The sequence below is a fragment of the Emydura macquarii genome, unplaced genomic scaffold, assembly GCF_026122565.2.
Source record: "Emydura macquarii macquarii isolate MOO-44397 ecotype Brisbane River unplaced genomic scaffold, CSIRO-AGI_Emac_v2 contig_450, whole genome shotgun sequence".
Lineage (NCBI taxonomy): Eukaryota > Metazoa > Chordata > Testudines > Chelidae > Emydura > Emydura macquarii.
In genome coordinates, this window is record NW_027130587.1 from 12,365,709 (window position 1) to 12,393,654 (window position 27,946).

A 27,946-nucleotide genomic window follows, 5' to 3' on the forward strand; every position below is an offset into this window, starting at 1 on the left:
AAAACACAACTTACAAGTGTCATAAGGCACATGCCAGTGCTAATGTCCCACATCTTAATGGTCTTGTCTCTGGATCCAGACAGCAGGAAAGGCCCAGGCTTACCACTCTTCTTAGTCTATGGAAACAAACAAACTTAAATTATGCAAGAAAAATATGCAGAGACCTTTCAAATTAAACCCCCATTTAAGTGATATTTCTAATTAAATGGAAACTGGATTGTTGTCTGACATGGTTAAAACAAAAGTGATCAGGAGTTTGTTACTAAACTTAATAGGAAAAAGCACAAGCATTGAATTGTTGTATGCAGCAAAAAACAGACCTGAAAGTTTCCCTCCCTAACAACCCAAACAAAGTTTTCATTTAGGAGACTGAATAATGGAGTCCTTTCTCAAAGTAAGAAAGATTGGGCCTTCTCATTTAACATACTGGTGGATATAGCCTGATGCTTCCTCAGATCTAACTCCAGTAGGAGTGCAATAATTAAACACCACAAGGGAACTCCAAACATGTTTAAAGGGAACAATTAGACCATCAAGACATACTCTCAATTCATTAATTTGAAGATTCGGAATATAGGGAAGTAATACTCTTGGGAAACTCTTACTCGGTGTGCATTTATTTTCATTAGTACCAGTCCCAAATATCAATGCAAGTTTTGGTTATTAGCTGCACAGTTGAAAGACATTTCAGTCCTAATACATTGGCTTGCTTCTTTTTCAAAGCTAGATTACCTACATACATTCTGCTTGACAATCCACAAGAGGGCAGGAGAGAACATTGCTTTAGATAAGTACCATGGCAGGAGGAAACCAGTTAACATTTGGAATTTACTTAAAAAATTATGATATTAAATGTTTTTAAGAAGTGAATAAAATCAGCTTGAGTGACATCATTTGTCCAAACTTGTCATTTTGACAAGCTGCTATATAGCTTACATTTGTATACGGCTTCCTTTATTTCACCTAAATAAAAAGGAACTTCTAACAGCCACCATCAATGATCTCTTCCATGCAGTAGCTGGACCGTCACATTTTAGGTCACCCTTAAAAGTGGTTTGTACAAACTCTGAACAAACCTTTCTTACTGAAGATTTGCTTCTAAAATATAGACTTTGGGCATATGGGGAAAAAAGTGAGAATCTCTTGTGTACCAGGACATTCAAGTCAAAGTTCCTCAAAAGGAAGTCCCCACAGTTTTTTAGTGGGCAGCTTGCTTTTTCATTCCAATTTCCCTACCACTTCTTGAATGCCCTCTAAGTGATGAAAGGAATTGCATTAACTACGAAAATGTACCCTCTCTTTTCATATCCCTTGCAGGTTGGGCAATAGACCTTCTTAAAAGCTGAGCAGCTCACCTTTCTCCACAAAAGCAAAAGGAACTTGCCACCACCTTGACCTTCTGATAGCAAGTTCACAGACAGCTCCTGAATTTACAAAGAAAGTTTGATGGAAATGGCACTAGAACCGGGGAGCTCAGGAAGTGGCACTGATAGGAACAACATCCCAATGTGTTTTCATATATCCTCTGCACCCAAATGTTATAAGAAAGGTTTACTAGATTAGGCATTTACTTTTAATACTCCAAAACCTTTAGACAGTTGTCTTTGTATTGTATTTGCATTGACCATAAGGAAAGAGTTGTACTCTCTTTTATGCTTACCTCGGATCCTGTAGCTTCCGATATGGTGGAGTAGGAGCTCTCAGGAGCCCAAGAAATGCATTCTACCACATGCTCATGTTCTCTGAGCTCAGCTTTGCATTCCTTTGTTGCTACCACCCAAACACGCACTGTCTGGTCATTAGAACAGCTGGCAATCAGGGTGCCATCCTGATTAGGTCGCACCATGCGCACCCATTCTCTGTGCCCCGTGAAAGTCTTCACACAGTAACTATCAAACATAAAGGCAAGTTATGAATCAGTCCAAGCATGTTGCTATAAAAATCTGGTGTACATGGTTTTTTTTGGTTTAGGGACACTGGGTCTATTGCCAAAGTGGCTATGACTATAAGATGGGCTACTGTTCTATTGAAATATCAACATGCTGGCTAAGCAAAATGGAAAAGGCTCTAGAAGAGTTTAAAATTCATGGATAGAAAGGTCACTAGATTAGAGGAAAAAAAGCAACTAAAATAAGCAGATAGGAAGGAAAGAAATATAAAAGTAGTAAAACAGTAGGCCTAGAGAAAAACTAGTGCTGAGAAAATTAAAGTAATCTGGTTAAAATACTAGGCTTTTTTTAAAAACACATCTGGAGAGATTTAAAGAGAATATAGAAATATTTCATTTTATGAGTTTAAAGCATACGGATAGGGAGAGAGATGTGATTACTGGAACTTTGGGGCCCAGTCAGTCACTTAAGAACACATCCCATGGCAGTCAGTCCCAAGGCATACAATTCAAAGGGTATGCTGGCATGACATTCGAGGGGTATATGGTACACTTTTTACAAAGGGTATACAGTATTTCTTTTTGGTATGGATGCTTTTTAACCAGAACTATACTTACCCTGTTTGAACTTCCCACATTTTGATAGTTTTATCCCTTGAGGCAGAGACTATGTGATCTCCATTGGGCATGATGGCTACTGAAGAAACATTATGATCATGACCTAAAAACAAATCAAGCTTGTATTAAGTGGTGCTCTGACACACTGCATTACAATGCATGAGCAATCCAATACTCAATGCTCTTGAGAAATTAAACTACAGTGTACTACATATTTTATGGGAGAATCTTAATACATAAGCTTATGGGGGTATTTTATGAGCTAAGTAAGATTTCAATGCATCTGCAGTACCATGTAAAGAGTTTCTGGATAGCAGCGTTAGGGCATTAAACCAAGTGTTAAAACATTAGCCTCACTCCCTTTTGTAATTACTTCTACATACACATTTGGTGTGCATTACAGGGTAGCCATTGTTTACAAATTCTGCAAGACACAAACACCATGTTTCTTGGAAAGAAAACTTTGAAGGAAAATAACTCAAGTCTTCACCAAATGAGCAAGAACAAGAAGTGAATGACAATCCTCATTCAGGGACTTAACACAATTATCAGATCAAACCTTTCAAGAGTGCCTCATTCTAGGTATTAGTTTTAGTACAACAACTGTACTATTGAGACCCACATAACTGATGGTCTAGGAATGGAATCAGGATGGAGTCAGAAAAAAGTCCATTCTGATCCCTGCTCTTCCAGGTTCACTGTGACCTTGGATATGTAGTTTCACCTCTTGGCTTCATTTACACCATCTATCTGACAAAGTACCTCCAGGTATCTCAAGGGTTTAGTGAATGTGTTTTGGGAAGGCAACATTTTCCAGACAAGAAATATTTCAATACATTAATAATGGAAAGTACTAGTAAATTCTGCTGAAATAATTTTAACACAAATCTCATCCAGAAAAGCTTTATGTATTGTTTTGACAAGTCCAATAAAAAAAACTTTGACCATATCAACAATTTACATTTGTTCATTCATGCAGAGGTAATTAAACACTTAAGATAAATGCAAAATAACTAAAGAAAGAAAGAATACTGCCTCTAGTTAAGGTGTTGGGGCAGAAGTTAATATTTCTAATGCTTTGGGTACCATTTGAATAATCTCAGGGCAGCAGTTTAAAGGAATTAATTTAAGCAACCTCCTATGTAAATATGAAATTCTAGTATTCCCGAAAAGCTATATGCTACTAACAAGGAGGTTTTAGTGGCAACTACATAATCTTTTGAATACCAGATATTTACGAATAAAACATGAACACCAACTGAAACAGGCTTAAATTCTGCAAGATTTACTTTTTAAACTCCCACTAAAAAAATTAACCACTTCAGTGGACAATAATAATGTACATCAAAAGGATAAGAGGATGCTACTTTTTCGTATACTTTCTGTACTTCATACTGCTTCATCAAAGTGATATCCATTTAAATGGTCATTTTAAAAAGGAAACAAAGAAAAAGTTGAAACAAAATGAAATTGCAAAGTGTACAGTGAAGCCATTTCATCCATACCCATGTTATAACTCACAGAATATAGTTTATGAACAAATATAACACCCTACAGGTGGGATATATGTATCAAGGTGCTGAAACACTGCAGTAACCAAGGATCATTAGCATAGCAAAGAAAAAAAAAAAAAAGACAGTGACATGTACTCTCCGTGGCCCACTTAAGGTGAACAGGCCGCATTCACCTACTGCTGAATGACTCAGTGGTGCTTAAAGAGCAGCAGATGCTTCACTGAAGACTCTGGGCAGTTAACACTTTCTCTTCTTTTGTTCTTCAGCATACTTTTGCATATAAACTTTGTTTCTTAAAAAAGATTATCTACTGCTGATCATTCATTTCTAATACAACTAACAACAATATCACAAAATAGAGGATTATCTTGATATGAAGCAGCAGAATATGAATACTTAAAAAATCACGTTCACATGCAAGAGTCCTTAAATGTCAGAGGATTAAAAAAATACAAAGTGTAATCCAAACCAGAATTGTTCTGAACTTCCTAAAAACCGCAGGGGTGGCCTTTATATTCCCCACACCCACAATCAATTAACCTCACACATGTGCCTTTTTATCTTTGAATTTAGTGAGCCATGCCAGGGACTCAAATTCTGAGACTGGGCAAGTGTTCATTCACCATTGTACAAGGAACCCACAATTTACATACACAATTTATAGGCCTAGAACAGGGAGCATGTTAATGCAAAACAAGAAAATGTGGAGCAAGAGATTCCCATAAAAAACAGATTTAGTATACAAGCAAAACAGCAAAAAAAAAAAACACTTTTATTCTTCCCACATGTACCAAGCTGTACAAATATTTTATACCCCATTCTCTTTTGGGATGGTCCCATCTATCAAGCTCTGGAAATAGCAAGTACTAAAGCCATCCATCTCCATTTCATTGAACTACCACTACAGATGTTTTATTTCTAGTACCATCTCATACAGAGCAGATTACAGATGCATTTACAATTAGTGATGGGGCAGAATACAGTTGCGTACAAGGCACTCAAAGGGTTAAAGATAACTTCTAGTATTTTGATTTTATATCCCTTCTCACATCAGCAGTTTGCTGGATTAAAAATAATTAAATTGATTTATCTTCATTTTATAGATCACTAAATCAGTCTCCTTACCATGCATGGTTCTGATGCAATCAAAACCCTGGAAATCCCATAGTTTAATGGTCATATCAGCAGAACAGGAGGCCAAGAGTTTGCCACTGTGGTCAAAAGAAATATCCTGCACAGAGTCTGTATGTCCCTTAAGGGTTCGTTCAAAATCGCCTGTCTCATAATCCCAGACCTGACAAGTGAACAGAAAATTTGTTAACACCAGCCTATCACTCTTCATGTTCTCCAGCCTTACATTTGCACTTGGCAGGCCAGTCTGGCACCTTGTTCAATAATTAACTTGAGCAGGAGACAAAGAGACTGCCCTAGAAAAGCCAAGCAGTGGAGGAAAATAAGTGCACTAAATATGGTTTAATTACTTTTTAAGTTATATTTAAAGAATAGGCGCACTTCCCAGATTTCAAATAAATTAATGCAAACGGTCACACCTCTACAACATGAGCAGGAAAAGTTTCATGGCTTTTTAAGGACGCAGCATAAAAAAAAAAAAAAAATTTTTGGTAAGATAAGAGATCATGTGGCTAGTAAAATTCCAATTAGGTAGAGCAGTCCATAAATATATATGCCAAGTCCTTTTCTCCTTCCCCCTTTTTCATCCCACTTTCTCAAACCCTTGCCAGTGTTCTTATACCATGCCCCTTTTCTAAGCATTTATGTGCCTCCAATAATTATTGGGGGCTGTTTATCATATGGTCAACACTTTCCCCACGGTATGAACTCTGAAATATGCAGCAACTCGGTCAGGTTAGGGAAGATGATCTGAGGTCACTTCCAAAATGTAATATTCAATAAATAGAATCTTGCATCAGTAAGGACACAGGTCAATAGAAATATGAAACATTTGTGGTAAATAACTGATCTAATTAAGAGGTGAAAATGGAGTATTCACACTATTACTTGTCAACACTCTAATCATGAACATAATAAAGCTACTTCACTCTGAAAGAAACAAGCTACTACAGACGTTAATTTCTTTAATGACACTGGCCTCATCACAATCTAGTTGAAGATCAACTAAATTAAGAGTTTCATTTTATAATATTTAGAAGCGTGAAAACATCTGATTTTAAAATCATTAGCCTTATTTAATACTACAAGTAAAATGAGAGGTGACTGTGGTCACAGATATTGTAAGGCTTAATTTCTGATCTGACCTGGTTTCTAAGGCTGCAACACAAAATTAAGAATAGCCATGATTTATGCTGGACCTACAAAAACATGCTTTGCACTTATCTAGCTCTCCACCATTACTGAATGTCTTAACACAAGTGATAATGCCAGTTTAGAAAAGTGACAGATGGCACTAGTTTGAATTAAAGAACAGCACGCACCAGCTAAATTTCTTCTTAGCTGGTGAAGAAAGTGAAGGATATGAGTTTAATGAAACAAAAATTTATATTTCCCAGTAACATTTAAATGGTATTCATACATGCCTTTGTTAACAGTTTTAGCTGACCTTGTTAGAGAAATAATCCTGCCCCCATCTGCCACCTCCTGCAAGAGCAGCATGTCTTGGAGCCTGGAAATCTAGGTTCTGCTATAAACTGGAATCTTGTGCTTTTTTTTTTTTTGGCTGACCTACTGTTAATAAGCTAAAGGAAACAGTAACAAGTACACCTACAAGTAACTAGATACCTACCAAACTAATTACTAAGTAACAAGATTACTACAGAAGGATACTATGCTGTTCTGACTCACTGCCTAAGGTGGTTCAAAGGAACTGAGTGGCAGCTGGGGATTGGATGTTGTGAGGGCATGCAAGGGGCATACACAACCCCTAGACACTCTGCTGGTGAAAACATTCCAAACTCATGTGCTGGGGCACATGGACATCGTGAGCAGAATCCACATGCGGTTACTCCAAAAATGTCATGATAGTTGGTTAAACTCAATGCAAAATGGTTTCAATTTAATCTTTGTTGTATCCTGCATCACCAGAGGTTGCTCAGTATTTCTTTGTATTTGTTACCTAAGCTGTCTAAGTCAGTAGGACTCTTTCATCCATTTCCAAAGCAGCATCAGCTCCAGGGTAGTCTTGATTCATGCATAAGTTAAATTAATCCCCTAGCAAATACTCAAGGAGATAGTCCTCTGGGCTTGTAGCCAAGTGGAAGCGTATGTTTTCATTCCATGAATAAATCAGTTACACAAATATTTTTTTACAATTAGGACGCCAAATGGACAAATCACCCGCCTACCACAAGAGAGTCATATGGGGCATTACCATCTGCAGCAAGGGCTACGAAGATCTTAATAAAAATCATATTAGAAGTACTGGAAGACTAAACCTTTCCACACACACATGCTATCTTCCGTTTCCCACAAATTTTTTTAGGAGAACGTATGCTGAAAACATCAATTGGTGGCTACGTGAGTATTACATATGAAGTAAAAGATATCAATCCTTCTACACTAAAAAGCAGTAGGGGAGAGAGGGAGCCTTAAAGTTCAGGGTTCATTTAAACGTAGCCTGCAAAAAAATCATTCTTCGATGAACCTTCTGAGATGGTCTTTTCTCTATCTTTCTCAACATCTCATACTCTTAACCCAACCACACACTTCTATATCCGACATCTTCCTTAATCTTTGACTACTCTCCTTCTTCAAGAGTGTTTATACCTTAATATTCTGCCCAGTACCTAAATCCATACTTGGGGTCTCGACAGCTTCCAAATGTTTCTTCTGACCCAAGAGAAACCCCCAAAGACGACTTGAAGGCATCACTTGGGCCAGCAGACTAAAATCTGAATATCACCACACAGACTATGATCAATATTAAAGTTATAGGGATGCTATGAAGTAGATAAACCTTGAATCAAGAATGCATGTGTATAGGGGGCACATATCCTTCACTATCTCAAAATGATTTGCTTAGCCCATCATAAGTTTCTGTAGCAAACATTTACCTTTATTGTAGCATCCTCTGAAGCAGAGACCATAACACTGAAAACTGGATGGAAAATTACTCGTGTGACAGGACTCCTATGTCCACTCAATGCATACTTCTCTGGAGGACGAGGGATCCATTCTTTAGGGTCTCGTTTCTGACCAAGAGGTCCACCTGATGTGAATTCTTCCTTTGCTTCATTTAGCTTAGATTCTAGTTCCATAACCTGAGATTTATGGGATTTAAAAAAAGATCAATTTTCTCTACCATCTTCTACAGCAATATCTAACTAATCTGCATGGGTCATTATTAAAAAGTTAAACTTTCTGAGTGGCTTTGGATATATAATATTTTGCTTCTCTCTTAGGTGGAGAGCAAGTTGCTGACCTCCAGTAGCTCTGGCCATTCCTAAAATACAATGAAACAAGTTTCCTTGTAAAGGAATCTGAGTAATACTTGATTTGAACCCAAAATGTTTCCCCAGAGGTTTTACATGGGAAGGGGACTATCATGCAAAGTCATTCAGCTCTACCATATAGGGAAGTTCACTACTTCAAACTGATTGGAAGTAACTTCAAGTTATTAAATTTTGTGAACCATCTTTTGGCAAACTATCGACAGGTAATTTTACTATAGAAAATCTTCACATAGCCCAAGGACAATTAGTCAAAGACAATCCTGGGATTTACAGATAGAGTGTGCATGCATTCAAGGACAAAGAATATTAAAAGCTCAGTAAAATCCTACAATGTTAACCCCTAAAGTTGGTACTGTCTGCTGCTAACATGGTATTTTTGATGCTTTTAATACACTAGATGCCCATGGATGCCCTATTGTGCACATGTACCAAAAGCATGTTTGCACTAGAACCACTTACTCTAATAGTCTAAACTATTGGATCAGAACTAAGGCTGCAAACCTGTCACAGATTCCGTGACTCCAGAGACCTCTGTGAAATTATCCTCTTCAGCTTCCGCCCCATGCCCTGGGGAAATGGGGCTGAAGCCGTCAGCTTCTGGGGGCTGCAGAGACCTGGGGGCTCTCGGCCACCACAGGCGGCAAGGGTTCCAGAGCACTCAACTGCCACAGAGGGTCCGCAGCTCTGAGCCACTGCCAGCAACGGCCCCCCAGCTCTGAACTGACACAGGCATCAGGGATCAGGCAACAGGATAGCCCCAGAGCCTCCTGCCACCAAGGGAGAGCTCGGAGCCCCAGCACCAGAGGGACCAGGCTGGTAGCGATTGTTGGACCCTCTTCCTCCCGCAGTGGGGCTAGGGCTCTCAGTCCCCCCACCCCCCACTATTTTGTCACAGACAGGTCACGGGCTTCTGAGAGTGTGTGTATTGCCCGGGACCTATCAGTTATTTTCAGTAAAAACCCATGGGCAATATACAAAAATGCACAGAAACCCGTGACCTGTCCATGACTTTTACTAAAAATAACCATGACAAAAATCTTCACCTTAATTAGAACTAATGGCTTCACTGCAACTGAAGAGCCAAAAAAAAAAAAAAGGACTAGCAGCACAGCTTTTGCCTTTCTCCCACCTAAGCAAGCTTTTTGGAGACAACTATTCATCTTTTGCATTTCCAAAAAGCCTTTGGGCACTCTTTCTTTCCCACCATCTTCACACAGTGCATCAGAAATCTATGAGATGAAGCAGAGTCATGAGATGAAGTCAGAGAAGCCACTATAGGAAAAGAGTTAAAAATATTTTTGCTGGAGATGAAGTGATAATAGAAGCCACATTTCAAGGCTAAGTATGTCACATGTTGGATACGGTTACTTTTTGGAGAACAAGCCCACACTTCCTCTGAATACATATGAGTTTCTCTTCAATTTCAGTCTATTGAATATTGTTAATAATTTGCTTTTAAAAATAGATTACTCATTGTACAATTGTATAATATGAAAAACTCAAATTTCCCCATTTACCTTCTTTTGTAATCTTATAACAGATGTCCATTTCTTCTCCAAAAGTCCAGCATACTTCTTATCTAGCTCTTCATTCTGAAACGGAAATTCAAGAAGTTGTTATAATGTAGTTAAGAGACCAGCCATAACATGCCATAATACATTCAAGAGCATCTAAACATTCACATTAAGTAATTTGTGGGAGAAAAGAAAAGGAATCAGTTGATTTTTAATCAACTTAACTCAGTCACCATATGGACATCGTGATTTATTTTATTTTAAAACCGATACCACAAATACTTTGGCTACAAAGTAACAGTGATGTTTAGCCAAAGAAAGATTTTCTGTGATTCAAATCCACAAACACAACCCCTCAGGTCATCCACATTATTGTATTCTGGCTGTTAAAACCCCCCACTACTTTTAGGGCTCATGAGGAGAGCCTCTCAACTGAGCATACAATGAATAGCTGAGAAACTATAATTATTTGTCTGATTATCTTTCCTACCAACCCCCACCAATTAGAACAGGAAAGATAGAAAGGGATGTGTTGATTGTGTGGACTGGAGAGTAAGTGCGACCTAGTGATAATTAGGTTTTTGTAGTTACCTAACCTTTTGATATCCTCTGATCAGACAATCAAAAACTGATGGATCTGTATGTATGTACAACCAAGGAAATGTGCTACCATTATATCTGAAAGCATAATCAGCTAACTTGAGACATCTGCTGCACTGCTTAAAAATTTACAGCAAGCTGCCAGAAGGCACGCTTGCATATATAGGCTATGGTGGTTTCTTATTTTTAACTGATTAATACAACTGCATCTTAGTTTAAAGGCCTTTACACACCACACCAATCATGTGATTCCACCCAAATAGTGATGGAATAATTGTAGGCATTTCAAGTAGCTCTCAATCCATATGGCTGAAGCAGAAAGATTTAAAGCCTCTCTCAATTTCACTATGAGTAACAAGGTATTTCAAGACTCTTTAAGGCAATTTTAAGTCTTTGTAGTGTTCATAGTGGCTCATTAGTGTTCCTTCTCTTAAAACAGGGATACACTGAGAACATTGATTCTTAAAGATTCCTAAAGATCTGAATAGTGTAAGAGCACTGCTACATCCGAGGTCTCCTTGAGATTCATCCCAAGGACTGACTGCTCACATCATGGAAATGTATGTTTGGAAGGGACCTTGATAGGTCAACTAGTCCAGTCCCCTGTATTCAGGCAGGAGTAAGTTTTATCTAGACCATCCATGACAAGTGTTTGTCTAACCTGTTCTTAAAGCTTCCAATGACAGACTGCACAACCTCCCTAAGTAATTTGTTCCAGTGCTTAACTACCCTTACAATTAGTAAGTTTTTCCTATGATCTAACCTAAATCTCCCTTGCTGTAATTTAAACCCATTACTTCTTGTCCTGTCCATTTGGGGATCCTTACCCTTAAACAAAAACCAACCAACCAACCACTAACTGGGCACAAAAATAGACCTTTTTCTTCCCATTTATTTTCTCCAACCCTAGGCATTTCCCTGCAAAGAGTGAACCCTTCTCCAACTTTTTCTCAGTGGAAATAATCTGAAATTGAAGTGTGAAGTTTCATTATGTCTACTGCAAGTAGATGAGAAACTCTCATATTTCCTATTCCAGATGTTGAGTTTTCTAAATCCGTGATCTTACCCAGTAAATTCAGAAAGGATAACAGCTTCCTGTCTCAAATCATGCCTCCAGATGCCACTACAGTTTGACCCCTGAGAATTTTGCCCACTATGAGAAATCCAGCTTCTTTGGCAAGACTTCTTGTCCCTTTCTTTTAAGAACACAAAATACACCATTGCCAGAGTGTCCATCCTAATTGGGAAGGGTTTCGTCTCACTTACTTATGGACTGGTCTTAAGATACTCCATCTGGATGTATCACACCCCACCATGCAGCCTGACATCTATGGTGATGGTCTGACTTTCAGGAGTCTTGCAAAAGACCATCCTTACAAGATGACTACTACAGAGTCCTATCATCTCTGGAACAATCTTATATAGGTTGAGGATGACTCTCAAACCCTTGGAGTTCCAATAGCTTTTGAGATCTAGAGCATGTTCTTGCTCAGTACATTAGTTCTGTGAGAAGTCATAACTTGGAGCTTCTGAAATGCTAACTTCAACTTAAGTATTCTAAGTCGCCAGGAAAATGGTTCTATCAATACAGAGATAGAACTGGATGTTGAACAAAGTTATTGATACTGAGCTGAAGTTATTTTGTTTGCTGTAACTGAGAATCTCTAATATGGTACAGCAGATTCCTGTACTGCTTCTCTGGCTGCAAGGGATGGGTCTCAGACAAAGCAGCTGTCCAAACAGAAGATGGAGAACTTATGACAGGTTACCTATTAATACGAGATATTTGGAAGAGAGCAGGTATCAGCCCAAAGGAGGAAGGCTAGAAACTGGAAATGGCTGGAGAAAAAAGTAAACTAGAGAGAAACTTCTGACAGGAAATAGGAGTATGTAGGTATGTATTGAGTATGCAGACATTAATAGAAATTTCTAAGTTCCACTGCTCCAGTTATAGAGTTGATGCTTGCCATCTGATAGTTTTTGTACAGCAGAAGTGTTCTGTGAACTGCTAATCAGTTGCTATCAGCTCTCCATTTTTTCCTAAGGGACAAAATGTTCCAGGAGGGGTTGTATATAATTAGACCCCCATCCCAACAACTAGCTGAAGGTGGAAAACTCAGGTTGTTAATGAAGCTTTCCCACTGATGAAAGCTAACAAGCCTCCCTTTTACACCCCAATAAAGATTGGATACCAGGTCAATATCTCATATGCTCAGAGTTTGCCACAGGATGAGTTTAACTAGATCCCTTAGAGCTATAGGATCTACAGATAGAAACCTGGAATCAGCCATATGTTCTATATTCTTGCTGGTCTCTGCATCAGGAAAAAGGAAAGGAGAAGTAAAGTCTGCTGTATACTGGTAAGGTACTGTCCTTTCAAAGTCTCAGTGTCCTCAAAAGGAGCTTATTCCTTTTAAAGGAAGTTACAGTAAGACGCTATTTGATTTAGAAATCAAGATATCTATGCCTGAAACTAAGGCGCCCTGTGAATTGCAAAGATACTGGTTAGGAGAGGGGGAAAAAAGTTACCCTAACCAAAACAAAGTCATTCAAGAAATCAAGCCATGGATAAAGAAATTGCAGTTTAGACTAGGAGGATTCTCTACAAATACTCTGTTCTAGCTCCTGAAGGTGGCACCAGAGCAGTATGTTGTGACAAACCTGGCTGCATCATCATTTAGTACCAGGCTATAGTTCTTTTTGAAATTATCATGAGTCTCACATATCAGGGCACTACTTTGATGGCAAAGGTCTGAAGCAGAGCAATGCACAGGATCAATCCTAAAAGCAAATCCCATAAATCATGGCTGGCCTTGAAGATCTGTGCATGCCTTTTGCATCGAGCAGTTCTGGAGTCTAACCAAAGTTTAAAGGAATCTGTGGAACGGTTGGTTTTTTGGGTATAGGAGGGGCCATGCCATCAGCAAATTCCCTTTCCTCTTCTGACAAACTAGATAACTCTGAACTCTTTGAAACCTCAATTATAGCCAGCTGCTGAGTACCAAGAAACCCTTTTTTTCCCTACTAAGTTTTCAGAGACAGACGCCATGAGGTTGTTCATTTAATGAGCTCAAGATGCAGGTGGGGTGGGGAATAGGCGCTTACTACATATGCTCTGATGAACAAGGCTTGGGGGCATGGGAGAGGAACCGAAGGTTACAGTTGCTGCTTCTGGAGCTTTAACAAAGCTTGAATGCTGGCGGATTTTTCCCTAAGCTCTTCCCCCCTTTTATGGCTCAGGGGCTCAGTCAAGGAGCTGCAACAATGAACAAATGATTCCACCACTAGAGTGAGATAACTATCTTCCCTAGTAAACATCAAGAATGTGAGGAAAGGAGGCAAACACAGGGAATCCTAATCCTCCCGCTACGTGTGAGGGGAAGAGAGAAAGAAACAATCCAGATGTCAGGAGGGGCAAAAAAGGCAAGCAGACAAGGGCATCCTGGCTATATTACAGGTTATGTCGCTTCTCTCTCTGGGTCTGGAGAAAAAACTGCCATACTGAAATGATGTTTTCAACTGGAGGAAGATTACAGACTGTGGACAAACACAGGGAGAAGCAAGACTTCAGAGCTTCTAGCCAAATGTGCTATATAGGTCAGAGACCATGGTGGAGTGCTCTTTTAATCCAGTAGTGTTGCTTAGAACTAGAGTTATTTGTAATGAATCAGTATTGGAACCAGAAACCATTGCCTCGGCGGGCATTAAGAGGGCTCTGCTTAACTCCTTACCACTCACTGAACCCATTACTAGGTTAGATGTTGCTAGCCCTTTTTAGCCATTTTAAAAAGTCTCCCATCTAATCCACATTTTCTTATGAGAAAGACATGTGGAACTTTAATATAACTGGATTTTCTTAGATCTCCCTTAAGACAATCAAATAACCAAATTGCCTAGCATATTTAGGTCTTTTTAACCTTCCAGGGGGAAAGGCTTAATTAGGTTGATGGATAAGTTTGATAAGTGAATGTTATTACGGTTTTTAATTATAAAATGTATGATACTACTGATTTATTACTTAGACATTGAATACAGTTTAGGGAAATCAAGTAACACACCTCAAATGAGTATTTTGGAAAATAGGATGAATAATCCAAAATTTAAGAGAAATGCTAATTTACATATAATTTGCTTGCTATCCTGAGAGATATTTTCAGAGGTAGGTGGAAAGCACATTTACAAACAACCTGCTCATAGTCAACTCCAATCTTCTCCTGATTAATCTTACATATATGTGCATAACATTAATTTCAGTACAGATTCTCAATCCAAAACAAGGGATACTTGTCCATTTTAGAGACATCTCCTAGAGGTAAAACAAAGATGAGGGATTTTTTTTCTTCATATGGTTTGGAATAGTAAAAAATTGGCATGTGTGTTTGGTCAAAAGTCATTGCACATATGCAATCCAAGTTTTTTAATTTGAATTTATTTTGAATTTGAATTTAATTCAGTTTAAGTTTCACTGACCAGTTACTATGGAAACAAGTACCATAGAAATGCCAACAAATGAAACAAAACTGAAGAGACAGGTAGACCTCCTTAGCATGGGCTTTTTCTACCACTGAAGCACCATGCTCCTCCAGCAAATGCATTCTCTTCCCCTCCCCACTGGACTGCTGGAGCTCCCTTTATACTGGACTTTTCCCCAGAACATGCTCAGCAGTACCTGATGGGCGGAGCTTTCCCAGACCAGTACTGCTCCAGCTCTCTTCTTGTCTCTGCCTTAGCATGGGGTCCATAATCCCCTTCCCAGTACAGACGGGAAGAGGCCAAAAGATTTTTAGTTCTAGTCATTTTTAGAATTCATACAAAAGGATATTTCTGGAAGTATGACAATCCCCTCATTTTCTCCATCTGACACAAATAACTCAGCCTATTTACTTCATGCATTCCCAAAGGTTTCCCCTCCGTCTTAAAACTTCCTGCCAAACTTGATGTGGATAGAGTTAGTTTTGACAAAGCCAGGTGGGTCAAAAGTGATCTTTAGTTTCAACCTTAACCATGGTGAGACTAAGAGTCTGTTTTCATAATATTAAACTAGAAAACTGAAGAATTTGTATTCCTTTCTCCAGCTGGAATCCTTAAGCATTTTAGGAGGGGCTCTGATTCATCCTATATCTAGAGAAAGTTCAGTATAAGAATTGAGTAACCAAGGAAATGGATTCATTTTTCCAGTGGAGTTAAAACAATACAGCGAGGTTCAGAAGACCACCATGATCAGAATACTGAAAGAATATTATGTCGTCTCAGAAAATGAAATGCATTCTCCTGAACATTTATTTTAATACCAAAAACCCCAAAATGTTTATTTTATATTGCTATAGCACCTTTCATCCTGGAGGAACTCAAAGCCCTATAATACCACAGAAAAGCAGGCTGCTCTGGTGTGAAGGGTGACAGGCAGGTGGACAACAGGCCTAAAGAACAATACACCAGTGTCAGGAATAGAGGGTAAAAAAAGGGGGAAACTTTGCCAAAGAAACTTCAAGTTATGGAGTTGAGACTATACCAATACAGAGGGAACATTTACTGTGTTTTAAAGTGATCATTGCATTAAGCTTGTGTATGAACTGGTCTCATATCCATTTCCACATTGCAAGAGCTAACGGGTACTGTTTAACAGAAGATGTTCAAAAGTAATGCCTGCTACAGAACCTATATAACGTTTTACAGAACAAAAACTTTATGAATAATCTTGTTTCAACTCACCACATCTAATTCAGCTTCCTTTTTAAAAACTGAATATGCCTCTTCATAGCCATTGGATCGAAGATAATCTGCTATTGCTCGATTTCTAGACAAACGAAAAAAACTTAACAGTAAAACATTCTTATCTTAGCCACAGTTCTGAACATTACTGAAAAACCAAACAGAACATGTGCATACAGGTTTTCAAATTGTAACCAATAAAGGTAAGCCTTGTTCTTCAGTGTATAAAGACAGCATCTGCTAGCATGACTAAAACCTTCAAACCAATTTTAAAAGCAAACGCGGCATACAAAGTTATCACATCAAAACATGACCAGTAAAACAAAAATGCATATTTAGTATGTAGTTTTGAATTCTAGCAAACTTGCTGTAATTAAAAAATTAAGTATTTAATAGACAAGTTATTACGATAAAGGAAGCTTTTGCTCGCTATTTTAATACTCATTATCCCTCTAAAGATGAAAACGCAGGGTTTACCTACATAAAAGCTGCAATGTAGTAAGAGTGGCTTTTGGTTTAAATCAAGTAGATTTTTGGAAACAAATTTAAGATAAATCTAAATAAATGTGCACAGGGATTTGTGCTGTTTAAGTAAGTTGGTTTAAATTCATATCTTAGGTTAAACAGTACAATTTTCTCAAGTGAACATGTCCCAACTTTTAGTTTTACAGAATAATACAATGTATTCTAAGTTTCTAATTGGTAAGTAATTCCTACATACATTTGCCACCAGAGTACGTAAATATCTTCAAATTGCAGGTAAGTTAACATACTTTAGTAGACAAAGTTTCCAACCTTCAATTCTTTCTTACAAAGATTGCAAGTGACTTAGCGGTAACTAAAAAGGTTTATCATTATGTACAAAAGAATTACCAAAAGAATTTCTAAAATAAAAGGGATGCCCTCATATGCCTCCTTCACACACAGTAAGTTTCATTCATGCCTCTTCACTGCAGATTGGAAAAAAAAGTGTTCTTATTCTTACATGGTATAACTAACAGAAACCTAGTAAAAGACATGTTTAAAAACACTTGACTTCATGTTTTGAATGCATTGTAGTCAGGGCCTATAAGACCACCTCAGGAAAATACAAACTTAAGAATGACAACTTTACCTTACTACACATCAGACAATACAGTAGATATGGACAAGGGTTTAATGTTTTAGAAAATAAATAGAATGAGTTATTTTTTAAAAAATAACTCAGACTGAAAATAAATTACTTTATTTCTAAACATTTCAATGCATTTAATTTTAACAAAATTAGCTGACACCTTAAAACTGGTCTTATTGTGGCAACAGTTTATTTTAATTAATTTCTCTTTAAGAGGGATTTAATTTTCAGGTCTGGTTCCTTCTAAATGAAGGGCTTCAGGAGGACAAAGTGTCTAGATTAGATCATTTTAGAACATAAAAAGCTTAGGACATTTATTCACAAGAGGCAGGGACTTTTTGATGCCAGGAAAGAAACCCAAAAGGCAACCCAACCTTTATTCTTGATTTTACTGCTTTTCCCCCCTACTATAATTTATGAAGGAAATGATAGCATGTTACACTCACTGTGAGTACCTGGGCATACAAACTTGAAGATTCATTTATCACTGTGTGCTATATTCCCTTCACCCACAGGATGAGAATGTGTTATGGTTTTATTTGTTTCTCTTAAAAACAAGGTTATCTTATGCAAAAACATCCAGGACAATAAATAAGGCCAATATCATGAGAAGCAAGTAACTTAGTGGCTGTGAGGTTGCATGTTTAACTCAAATGATTTCAAACCCAATGTACCCAGTTTACAAACAAAAAGATTGCGTTTTCAAGGCTGGTACTGTGGAAAAAACAAACTAGGATCTGAGCGTCAAGCTGGATTTCATACTGGCTCAGACAGTTTCCTTCAGCGCATACTGTGTTATTGTAAAGCTGCTCATACTTGTTAAGATGGCATTTTTTGTTCATTAAAGAAATGAAAAGGCATTTAAAATATTTCAAGGCTTTACTCGGATTCCAGATTTTTTTTCTGAAACAATAAGACCACAAATGTTGCCCCACATTTAACTTTAAAAATCTTAAATGAGAAGTCACTTGCAACCTCAACCTCTCCTGTCTTCATCCTACCACTTCTTGCCAAAGAGGTACTGGGCCAGAGATAAGCCTGGCAATTTTATGTCTAATACAATATGTATATACACTGAATAGGTTTCTCCACTGAAAAGAGGGTAAAGCCAATTCCTTTTAAAATTCACAGATCCTAAAATTTGTTGTCAGAATCTTTTCATAGTGAAAAGAAATCAATTGTTCAAACTAAAACTATGTCAATTAGAGGTTCTCTTGTGGCCTAGTCTGAAGGCCTGCAACAGTATACTGTTTTACAGCTTACTAGACAACACATTGTGCAAAGTCCATCACTGATATGAAACGAGAGAAAACTATATTCACATCCATGGGACACCACAGTGGAAGTTTTATTCCTGTCAACCAGCACTACTTTACAGTAGAACTATGATTTATAAAGAGGGTAAATAATTTGTGCAGTTGACAAATAAAGATTCGTGCTAACTGCCAACACTACTACAGAGCTCAACCTTGTACCATCAGACAACCAGGCTGTGTTTTCTGGTCACCTTCCAACACTTAAAAAACTGGAAGAAAACTAAGGAAGTTTTACTTCAGAATAAAGCTTGCTCTTCCAAAACTATACTGGCTTCAATGGTGAATAGTGAAAACTTGTATCCAACAACAAAGCACACACACTTCTGAAGACATACATGAAATAAATGTGTCCAGTAATATGTACCAACTTTAAAGTTCAAAAAATCCTAGAGGACTACTTGGTTATGGTTAGAGGAGTGGGACAATTAAGACTTTAAACAATGTATCTGTAGTTCAGAAGCCCAGCACTGACCGACTGAAGACAGTCATTGTTTCCATGAAGGTTAAGATCCCGTCCTTTTCAGTGTTGATATACTGGCTTTTAAATCTCCACCAAGGCAAGTTACTGAAATCATCAATATTATCTCCCTGGGGTAGGCTAATAGAGAAACAGCAGTAGACAAATGCTATAGTACGGTGTACCGAATCAGCTTGGAGTGGAACGTGCTACACTCCATGGTGCATCACTAAGAAATACCAACAGTAGCAAGCTTAATTCATTTTGGGAATAAGAATCTTTTTAACTAAGTTTTATCATCATTATGCTATCTACCAACATTTATTTCTCACAAAAGTCCAAAAAAATTGGAGGACGGCATTTGTCTAGTAACAAGTCTTTACAAAAACTTTCAAAGTAGGAATGTATGGTACTAATTCCTCTAGCTGAATTAAAGAGCTTTCAAAAAACATTTCACATCACTAAGTCTTCTTTTAACATGTGGATAGTCATTATTTCAAAGTGCTTTTTAAGCACTAAATATTTTTTCCTTAAGTGAAACAGCAATTCCTAAAAATAAAAAATGTTTCAGCCCTCACCTATTAACAGGCCTAAACAAGGTTCTTCCCCCCCCAAAAAATTAAAAATAAATAAATAAATGAAGAAGGGCCCCCAAAATACTTCTCACAAGACTTTCACTTAAAATATTACCATGGAAGACAAACTTTTTAATAAGAATCCTCTCTCTCCTGCTCTTGTGCACACATTTGTCATTTGCCACCAACACAATAAGGCACATATCAAGATTTCTTTTAACTGCCTTCCCTTATAAATTACAGGCCCTTTGGACATCTCCAGGTTCTTCCCCAGCTCTTCTGAATTCCCCATCTCTGCTCATTCTCTATAATCCCTCATCACACCCTCACTTCTTGTGGTTATACATTCCTCTCTTCCTTTAGAAACCTCATTCTAGGCATCAACCCACTGCCTGTATTCAAAGAGAAGCATCAAGCACTCTCCAATATTTCCTACTCCCTATATGCAGGCATAGGGATCCTCTCACCTCTCTATGACCTTTTCAGGCCATCTCTCCTCTAAAGGAGTCCCAAGTGCCTCGTCAACTCCTAATTATTCACTCAGAATGTCTCAGTATCCCCACATTCCTGTTCATTTATTTGTTCCTTGAAGTTCTGGCTTCTAACCACAGACAATATTTTAATTCTAGAGATGTTCAGCAACCCTTTCCCGCCTCACTTATCCCCAGCCCTTTCATAAACAATGCTCTAAATACCTGCATAACCCTTCATAAACATTTTTAATTTAATATGCTGTTTTAGTGCATCAGGGTTTTGCCTCACTTAAATTACTTTAGTAAAGAAAGACAGGAAGAAATGGCATGTGAATACTATTTATTTTTATATTAAAGGAATGTGCTGACACTGAGGCAGATAGCTATCACCACCAGTTTAGAGGGTGAAACTGAAGAAAAGTGAAGTGACTTGCCTAAGATCAGGCAGCAAGATATCAGAAGAGTCAGGATAAGAATGCTAGGTTCCTGACTCCCAATGTTGTTTTCATTCTTTTACAGCACTTTAAAAAAATAAAATAAAAAACACAAGGCAAATTCCTCCAACTACTCCCTTCCCTTTTTATAAGGGGAGTAGTTCAGGCCAATGCATTCATGAGCCATTTAAGCACTTTAGACTGTTGGGGCATTGTGCTAAACCAAACCAACTCCTGCATGCAACCACCATTTAAAACATCCCATCGTAATTTACTGCTAAAGCGCACAAGCAGAAGAGTATGCACAGAAGACCATTTGTAGTTTATCATGTGACAATTGCCAACCCCCCAAACTGAACTACACCATATTAATCTTATCTTTTTAAGTAGAACTTTCATTTTAGAAGAGGACACAAGGAGGCAGGAGTAAACTGCTCCAACACTCCCAGGGGCAGATGCCTCCTCTGGACCAATAGGAACCCTGCTGACTAGATCCATACCAGGCCAGGATGGTGGTAGAGCAGCAGAAGATGCACCAGCATCTGCCCAAGACACCTTCCTTCCTTTTTATTCCACCCCATTAAAACAAGGAACATGGAGAAACTCTTCTGATGGGCTCATTTTGTTTTAATTTCTGCATGATTAACACTCACACGTGCTCTCTCTTTCACATTGTCGGGGGACAAAGGCTAAGAGTGATTGTGGAGATTAGAAAGTAGGTTATTTATTGTTGACATCAGTGATGAAGCAGGTGGGTGAGGGTCACATTGCAAGAAGGGGATGATTTATTTTATGCCTGAAAACTAAAGAGACTTGGCATAACTACACCTTTATCATTTTACTTGCATTGTACGTGTTGTATTTCCCCTCCCTCACACTCGCATATTGTTTTTACTCTATTTACAATGGTCCTGCAGAATGTAAGCATGCTTGCTAGGCATCACAGACAAAATACAGAGCAAATAATTTAAACCTCTCAACTTCAATATTTTATTCTTATGTACTTTGAACAGACATCTATTTTCAACAAGTCATTCCTATGCCAAAACCAAAATTCCCAGTTTCAGCCTCATACTATACTAAGTCTAATAGTTTAAAACTAACTATGTTTCAAAATAATTTGTTGTTTTCCCTCCTCTAGCCACCCTTCAGCCCACCATTCCTGAACTCCTATTCTTAAACACCCAAGTTTATACCAGCAAGTTCTTTTGTACATCTGTACTTTGCTTACACTAGCAGACAGATCATAAAAGGTAATTCACAGAAACTTAACTGAAGTAGAACAAATACGTGAAGAGCCATTTCATGGAATCAAGCTGGAAGAGAAAGATAAGTGTTTCTTTGGAAGTCTGATGAAATAAGAACCAAGCGTAAGCAAAGATTAAGTATTTAAAATAGCAAAAGTAAAATACTTACAGTTCATCTCGTTGCCTCTGTGACAGCACCATTGCGGATGTGATGTCAGGTTAACGTGATTCAGCTGTGTCTGTCTCCTCAAGAATAAAAAACCTTGTGAATCCTGGGACCACAATTCAGTCTGCCACAAAAAGGAAAATCTCTCTCCACACGTGAAATCTGACAGGAAATCTGGAGGCATTCAACAGGGATGGTTCATTCCACCTAGAAGGGGGGGAAAAAAAAGAAAAATATAATAAGAAGCCGTTCGAAGCTGTTTTGGAGTCACATGAACATCTATATACCCAAGCTGGAATGGTTACCCGAAGATAGATAATGAAAAAGGGACAAGTTTGTGTGCAAACTACTATATTCTTCCCCCATTAATTTTTCTAACTTACACCCTGGCAGGGTTTCTCCACCTCTCAAAGGACAGCTCTGAATAGACTAGAGCAGTCTCCTTTGGTTTTTAGTTACTTTTCCTTTTATCCTGTTCTCACGGCAGTCTCCATAACTCTATTGATGTACATCTCCACATCACATTGTGAAGGTTTCCAATTACTTTAGTCCATTTCCATTTGCAACACCTGGCACAGCATAGCGCTAATGATCTGAACCGTTTTGGCATTGCCAGTTTCTCCCAAGTTCAAGGATGGACTTTAAGGCAAAGTGCCATTGAATTAAAGCTACAAAGTTACTGACTGCATTCAATAAGCATGGCACACTTTAGGACAAAACCTACAGCATTAAAAAAATTACTAACGAGATTTTAAGCCTGTCATGATGCTTATTTGTAAGATTAAATTAGGTGATTTATTTTCTTTTATGAAAGAATTTACTCCCAAGTGGCACCTTTGGAATGTTTATGGCCTGAATATTTAGGCCATGCACTACGTGAGTAAACTATTATGCATTTATACAACACAGTAGCAAATTCCTCTTCCTAATACACCATCCGAAAAAAGTTCACTAGAATTTCCACTGTAACATGAACTAATCATCTGCTAGCCATACCTTAAAAAAGGTAAGTATTAGTGCTAAGTCTCGACCCAGCCCACGAGTTTTAAAATGGAAGACTTAAAATCTCACCAAGTTAGTATAATTCTTGGTGTTTGGGTTACCTTAAGTATGTTGCCTTAATTGTACTGAGGTGGGTCTTGCACACAGTAACTAGTCACCTATGCCAGTATTTTCAAATTTCTTCTCAACATGATCTTCAAAATCTAAATCTTTACAATGGTAGGACAAGTCCTGGCACAAGTTTTGCTTTTCACCACTTAACCTTATCCTATACAGTATTGGAATTTCAATATCCTAAATGTGCGGACTATTTTTACTGGATGGCAATCAGATTAGGAAAAGGAGTTGTCGCCTAAATCACTAACACAGCTGCCTCTGCAGTTCCAATGGTTTTCCATGCTCCAGGTTCTGTAGTGTAAACAGCAATGTCATTATGAGCAAGCCAGGACATTGCATCACTGCCTATTTTTTGCACACTTGACAAGCATCTCTACCCTACACCATTTACTCAGTCCCCTGAAGAACAAGGTAGACTGACCAAACAAGTATGTGATTTTTTTTAGGAATAGGGTAAAATGTTAAAATAAAAATATTACCATACTTCTGTGCTCACTTTACTTTGCACTCAGAATATGTATATTTAATAAAACAGTTTAATCCAGAATGTAGGTAGGAAGTCTGTTCAAAGCAGAGCGTGTTCTTTTATACACTAAACTCAATGCTTTCCCACACATACTTTAGTCTACATCCTCAAAAGCTAGATTTAGGAACAGCGCTTAATGTTCAGCTGTTAACATACGCTTGACAGCATTTGGCTAGCCATTGTGGACATGGGCAAGAGGTGCTTTTAAATAAGTCTAGGCTACAAGTTATTTGTTTTATGGCAGAGTGCAGGTGCTCTTCTCTCAGTTGGCTCCTCTGTGCTAGACATTGTACATGCAGCATTAGAATATTCTTGCCCTAACCAGCTTACAATGTCAATAAACAAGATGGACAATTTAGTTTAAGTTTGACCCCATCCACAATAACCAAACAGAAAAAGGGGGATTCAAGTTAAGGGAGGGGATATGTAATACAAACCCATTGACCCTTGAATGGACTTAGAAAGGTACCTTCTTGTGGGCAATGCTGCCAGACTTTTGGGCATTCCAAACCACCGGTCTGCATTGCAATGGCTCTTTGGGTTTAAGAGTAAAGGTTTAGACACGTATCTAGTTTATAACACTCTAGTTGAAGACTCCAAAACAAAGTATTCTAAATATGAATACAAGCACTGTTCACAATGAAAGAATCCACTTGTTTCTGAAATACACTAGTATTGTTACCAGTCATACTAAAGGCATAAAAAAAATTACTGACAAGCTGATGATGTACCCATTCAACTGGCTACAGAAATCAGACTCCACCTGCAACTCCTACAGCTGGCTGCCAAGAAGCTCAACAACCTAAACTTCAAATAATGAGGATAACACCACTGTCTGGAGCACTAAATGCTAGATTATATATGAAGAGAAAATATAAACTTTCAAAATTCACTCAACCTAGCAAAAAACTTGAGGTTACCTGATGCAGACCTATTTAATTCAGCATTTCAAATCCATGCGGAGTCTATATTACAAAAGGTTTTCTCCACATACCCATACAATTTAAGTGTAAACCTAGAATCTGAATTAATATAAAGTAAAATGCAGTAAGTAGTCCCTGTATTCATAGGGGGTATTTCAATATATTGCACAAATACTACTAACTCCTTGAATAATAAAGTCATGACCCAATATTTTGTCAGACTTATAATTTTACATCCAGGAATTATAACTCTGTTTTTCTGTCACACTAGTTGATGTGATTCACTGTTTAGGAGGAAGCTACTAGCAGGCCACAATTCAATTTTTCACAAGGGAACTTCACAGCAAAGAAGGGTGTCTTTCAAAGTCAGCATCTGATTTGCTTGTCAGATTCAGCAATGGCTAGTAAAAAAGATATGCGTGGAAAGCAAACAAATTGCACCTAGTGCCATTAATACCAAAACTAAAGAGTAAAGTTATTTTTAAACAAAAATCTAGTGAAATATGTTACACACTTTTTTAATGGAATGTGATCATTACAATATTTACTGTTTTAGAAGCCTCTTTTGATACAGTTCTACCACACACGTTTAATGTAATATCAAACACATGATTTTTGTAGCTCTGATAACACTTCCTTTCCACCTACATGCACCTCCCACCAGTGTGGTAAGTGCTATGGAGTGATGGGCAATTCCTCAACGCTCTGGTCCATTTCTTACCTCTTTCTATACTGCTTTGCGAAAGTCAGACAGTGTGCGGTGATGACATGTGATCATTCCACCCATGTCATGGACTCCAAAGGCCCTATGCATATCTAGGCCAGCTAGCTGACTATTAAGTTAGGCCCTCTCTATACTAAGCCAGAAGTCTAGGTTTACCTGGACAAGGACATGGATTTTAATCCAGTTGCAAAACCTTATGATAATTCCACACAGGCTGAGCCAAATGGCATTAAAATGAAATTTATAGACAGGGCTTTAGATTTGTAGGCTGTTTGGCCAAAATGGTCTTGTGGGGGTGCATACACTTCCTGAAAAATTCATAAAGAGATTCTGTTCTTTCTAAACTGAAGTTATGTCACATATAAGGAACAAGCACTAGCATATCTAAGAACTCCAACCCCTTGATATCAGTTTTGAAACCTCCCAGTAATTCCACTGAATATATATTGAATATAGATTTTGAACCATCACAATTTTAGGTAAGGTTTTTTGCACATCTTTCTTAATTGTGAAAGTCAATTCACAAGACGTTACACTATACAAGAAATATGATAATGTTTCAGCCACAAGTTACAGTCAAAGAATAAGGACTCAAACTGGAGACAGCTTAGCCCTACAATGTGCTTAACAGTGAGATGCTGCTGATATAATGTAGTATGCAAGAGTAAGGTCATAGGGGGCTTGCACCAAAATGAGTTTCACATCTGGTCTGGGGTAAAAATGTGTTTAACAACATCATTCACTCCAACCAAAAGGAGTTAAACACACATTAATCTATGAATAATTATCTACTTAATCTGTTTAGACCTCTTGCAGGATTTAAGAATCTAGGACTCTGGTTTTAATAATTCCATTTGCCTGGACTGAGTTATCAACAAGATGAAACTCCTCTTCTCTCTACAAATATAGCTGTCTAACTGGTAACAGAATACTGTTAGAGCCCAATAACCATACTTAGCATTCAAGATTTTGGAACTTCTACGCCCATTTTATCTATGCCAAATAGCGCCAATGCTTTTCCATCAGTTTCACATTTTTCAGTAATATTACCACCCAAGAGACATGTAAAATCCCTAGTTCATTAGAATGGGTAGAGTTCAACCAATGTTCTGTCAGCAGAGATAGTGCATGCTGGTTTTGAGTCCTCATATCTCTGGTATCGGTCTTTGCTAATAGATTCTGGGATTCCTCTTTATGTGAAGAAACTGGAGCCAATGCCAGTTCACCTATGCAAATGCCAGATACACACTAACAGTGAAACCACACATGCAAGATGTAAAGCATGATTTATTGAGTAGTAAGATAAGTTCTTGTAAGAATGGGGTTTTGACTTATTTCTGTTTTAGGCATTATTATAGACAGTGTGGCTATTAAATATTATGCTGTGCAAAAAGTGCCATTTCTCACAAATGAATGAAGGAACTATCAAATTTGACAATCAAACAGCTGAGGAAAATCCAGCTTTCCACTTCATTAAAAGGCTGCAGGCACCTTATGAAAACCAAAATATATTCCTCTTTCCTCATTAAGTTCATGCTTATGAATAGGATCTTAGAAAATTCACCTGTTATTTATTCCTTATCAGAAGACAATCCTGTTATCAGAGTAAACTTGATATTATGTTGCAAACAAGAGATTAAACTGCAATAGACTAACCAGATCTTTTCTGAAAGAAGATCCCTTTTCATGCAAATATATATTTGTCTTCCTTGACTATAAAGAACAAACATCCAATATAAATAAGCAGGATTTTTTCTAGATAGAGTTATCCATGGCCTATTAGCTGCTATTTAAATACTAAAACAGACAGCTCTAGCACTAATGGATCTGTCTATGCAATAGACTATTTTAGTTTCAAACCTGATTAAACAAATGGTTGATCCCATATTGATTATGTCCACATGCAAAGTCATTTACTCCTATCTGTGTGGAACCCAACTCATGAGAAGAGCTACATTGTGAGGCAGCACATGTTTCCAACATTTCTTCCGCTGCTTAGTAAGACCATTTAACTATTTGTGTAATTACGCAAACCAGTTCTACCTCCCTGGTCTATGTGCATCTGACCACCACATAAGTGTGAAACATCCACAGTCCTTTCCTTTACCTCTGATACAAGCAGCTGAAGCAGTGGGATAGCTGCCCAGAATTTTCCTGACTATACATATATGTATAGTCAGGAAAGTGTATGAGCAGGGCAACAGTCACACACTGCTGGCATGGCTTAAAACAGACACTTTTCCTCTGGAAATAGCATATCACAAACCAAACTACTGGTGATATGCTATTACAATAAATAAAATCAAGAGGTCAACAGTGTGGCTAATTAAGCACTCACTTTTCACAGGGGAGTGAGCACTAGCACTGCTTCAGCAGGATACATGTCAGAGAATTCTACCGTATTTGGGAGATGGGAATAGGTTAGCTTTGCAAGATACCCTCAACTCAGTTTATTAGAAGAAAGCTATATACCTCTAACATCAGCATGAGGTGTCCTTTACAAATGGCTAAGCTGAGACCAGGACTAATTGACAAGTCAAAGGTCACAGGAAGTCAATGGCCCGTCTAGAACCCAGCATTCTCAATTCATGGACTAAAT

General features: G+C 37.9%; 1 protein-coding gene across 2 annotated transcripts in view; it reads right to left on the reverse strand.

The window, feature by feature from the left end:
• Window positions 1–27,946, reverse strand: part of PAFAH1B1 (platelet activating factor acetylhydrolase 1b regulatory subunit 1) — a 55,058-nt gene that overhangs the window by 6,720 nt on the left and 20,392 nt on the right. The window contains exons 2-10 of one of the 2 annotated variants that reach the window (XM_067538017.1): window positions 22,059–22,262; window positions 21,916–21,958; window positions 16,274–16,358; window positions 9,965–10,039; window positions 8,049–8,255; window positions 5,146–5,314; window positions 2,507–2,609; window positions 1,661–1,889; window positions 15–116 (exon numbers count right to left, since the gene is read on the reverse strand). In XM_067538017.1, coding sequence (XP_067394118.1) covers window positions 15–116; window positions 1,661–1,889; window positions 2,507–2,609; window positions 5,146–5,314; window positions 8,049–8,255; window positions 9,965–10,039; window positions 16,274–16,358; window positions 21,916–21,944 — 999 coding nt within the window. In that variant the 5' untranslated portion in view covers window positions 21,945–21,958; window positions 22,059–22,262. The remainder of the gene's footprint in view (window positions 1–14; window positions 117–1,660; window positions 1,890–2,506; window positions 2,610–5,145; window positions 5,315–8,048; window positions 8,256–9,964; window positions 10,040–16,273; window positions 16,359–21,915; window positions 21,959–22,058; window positions 22,263–27,946) is intronic. The other variant, XM_067538016.1, reaches the window with a different exon arrangement.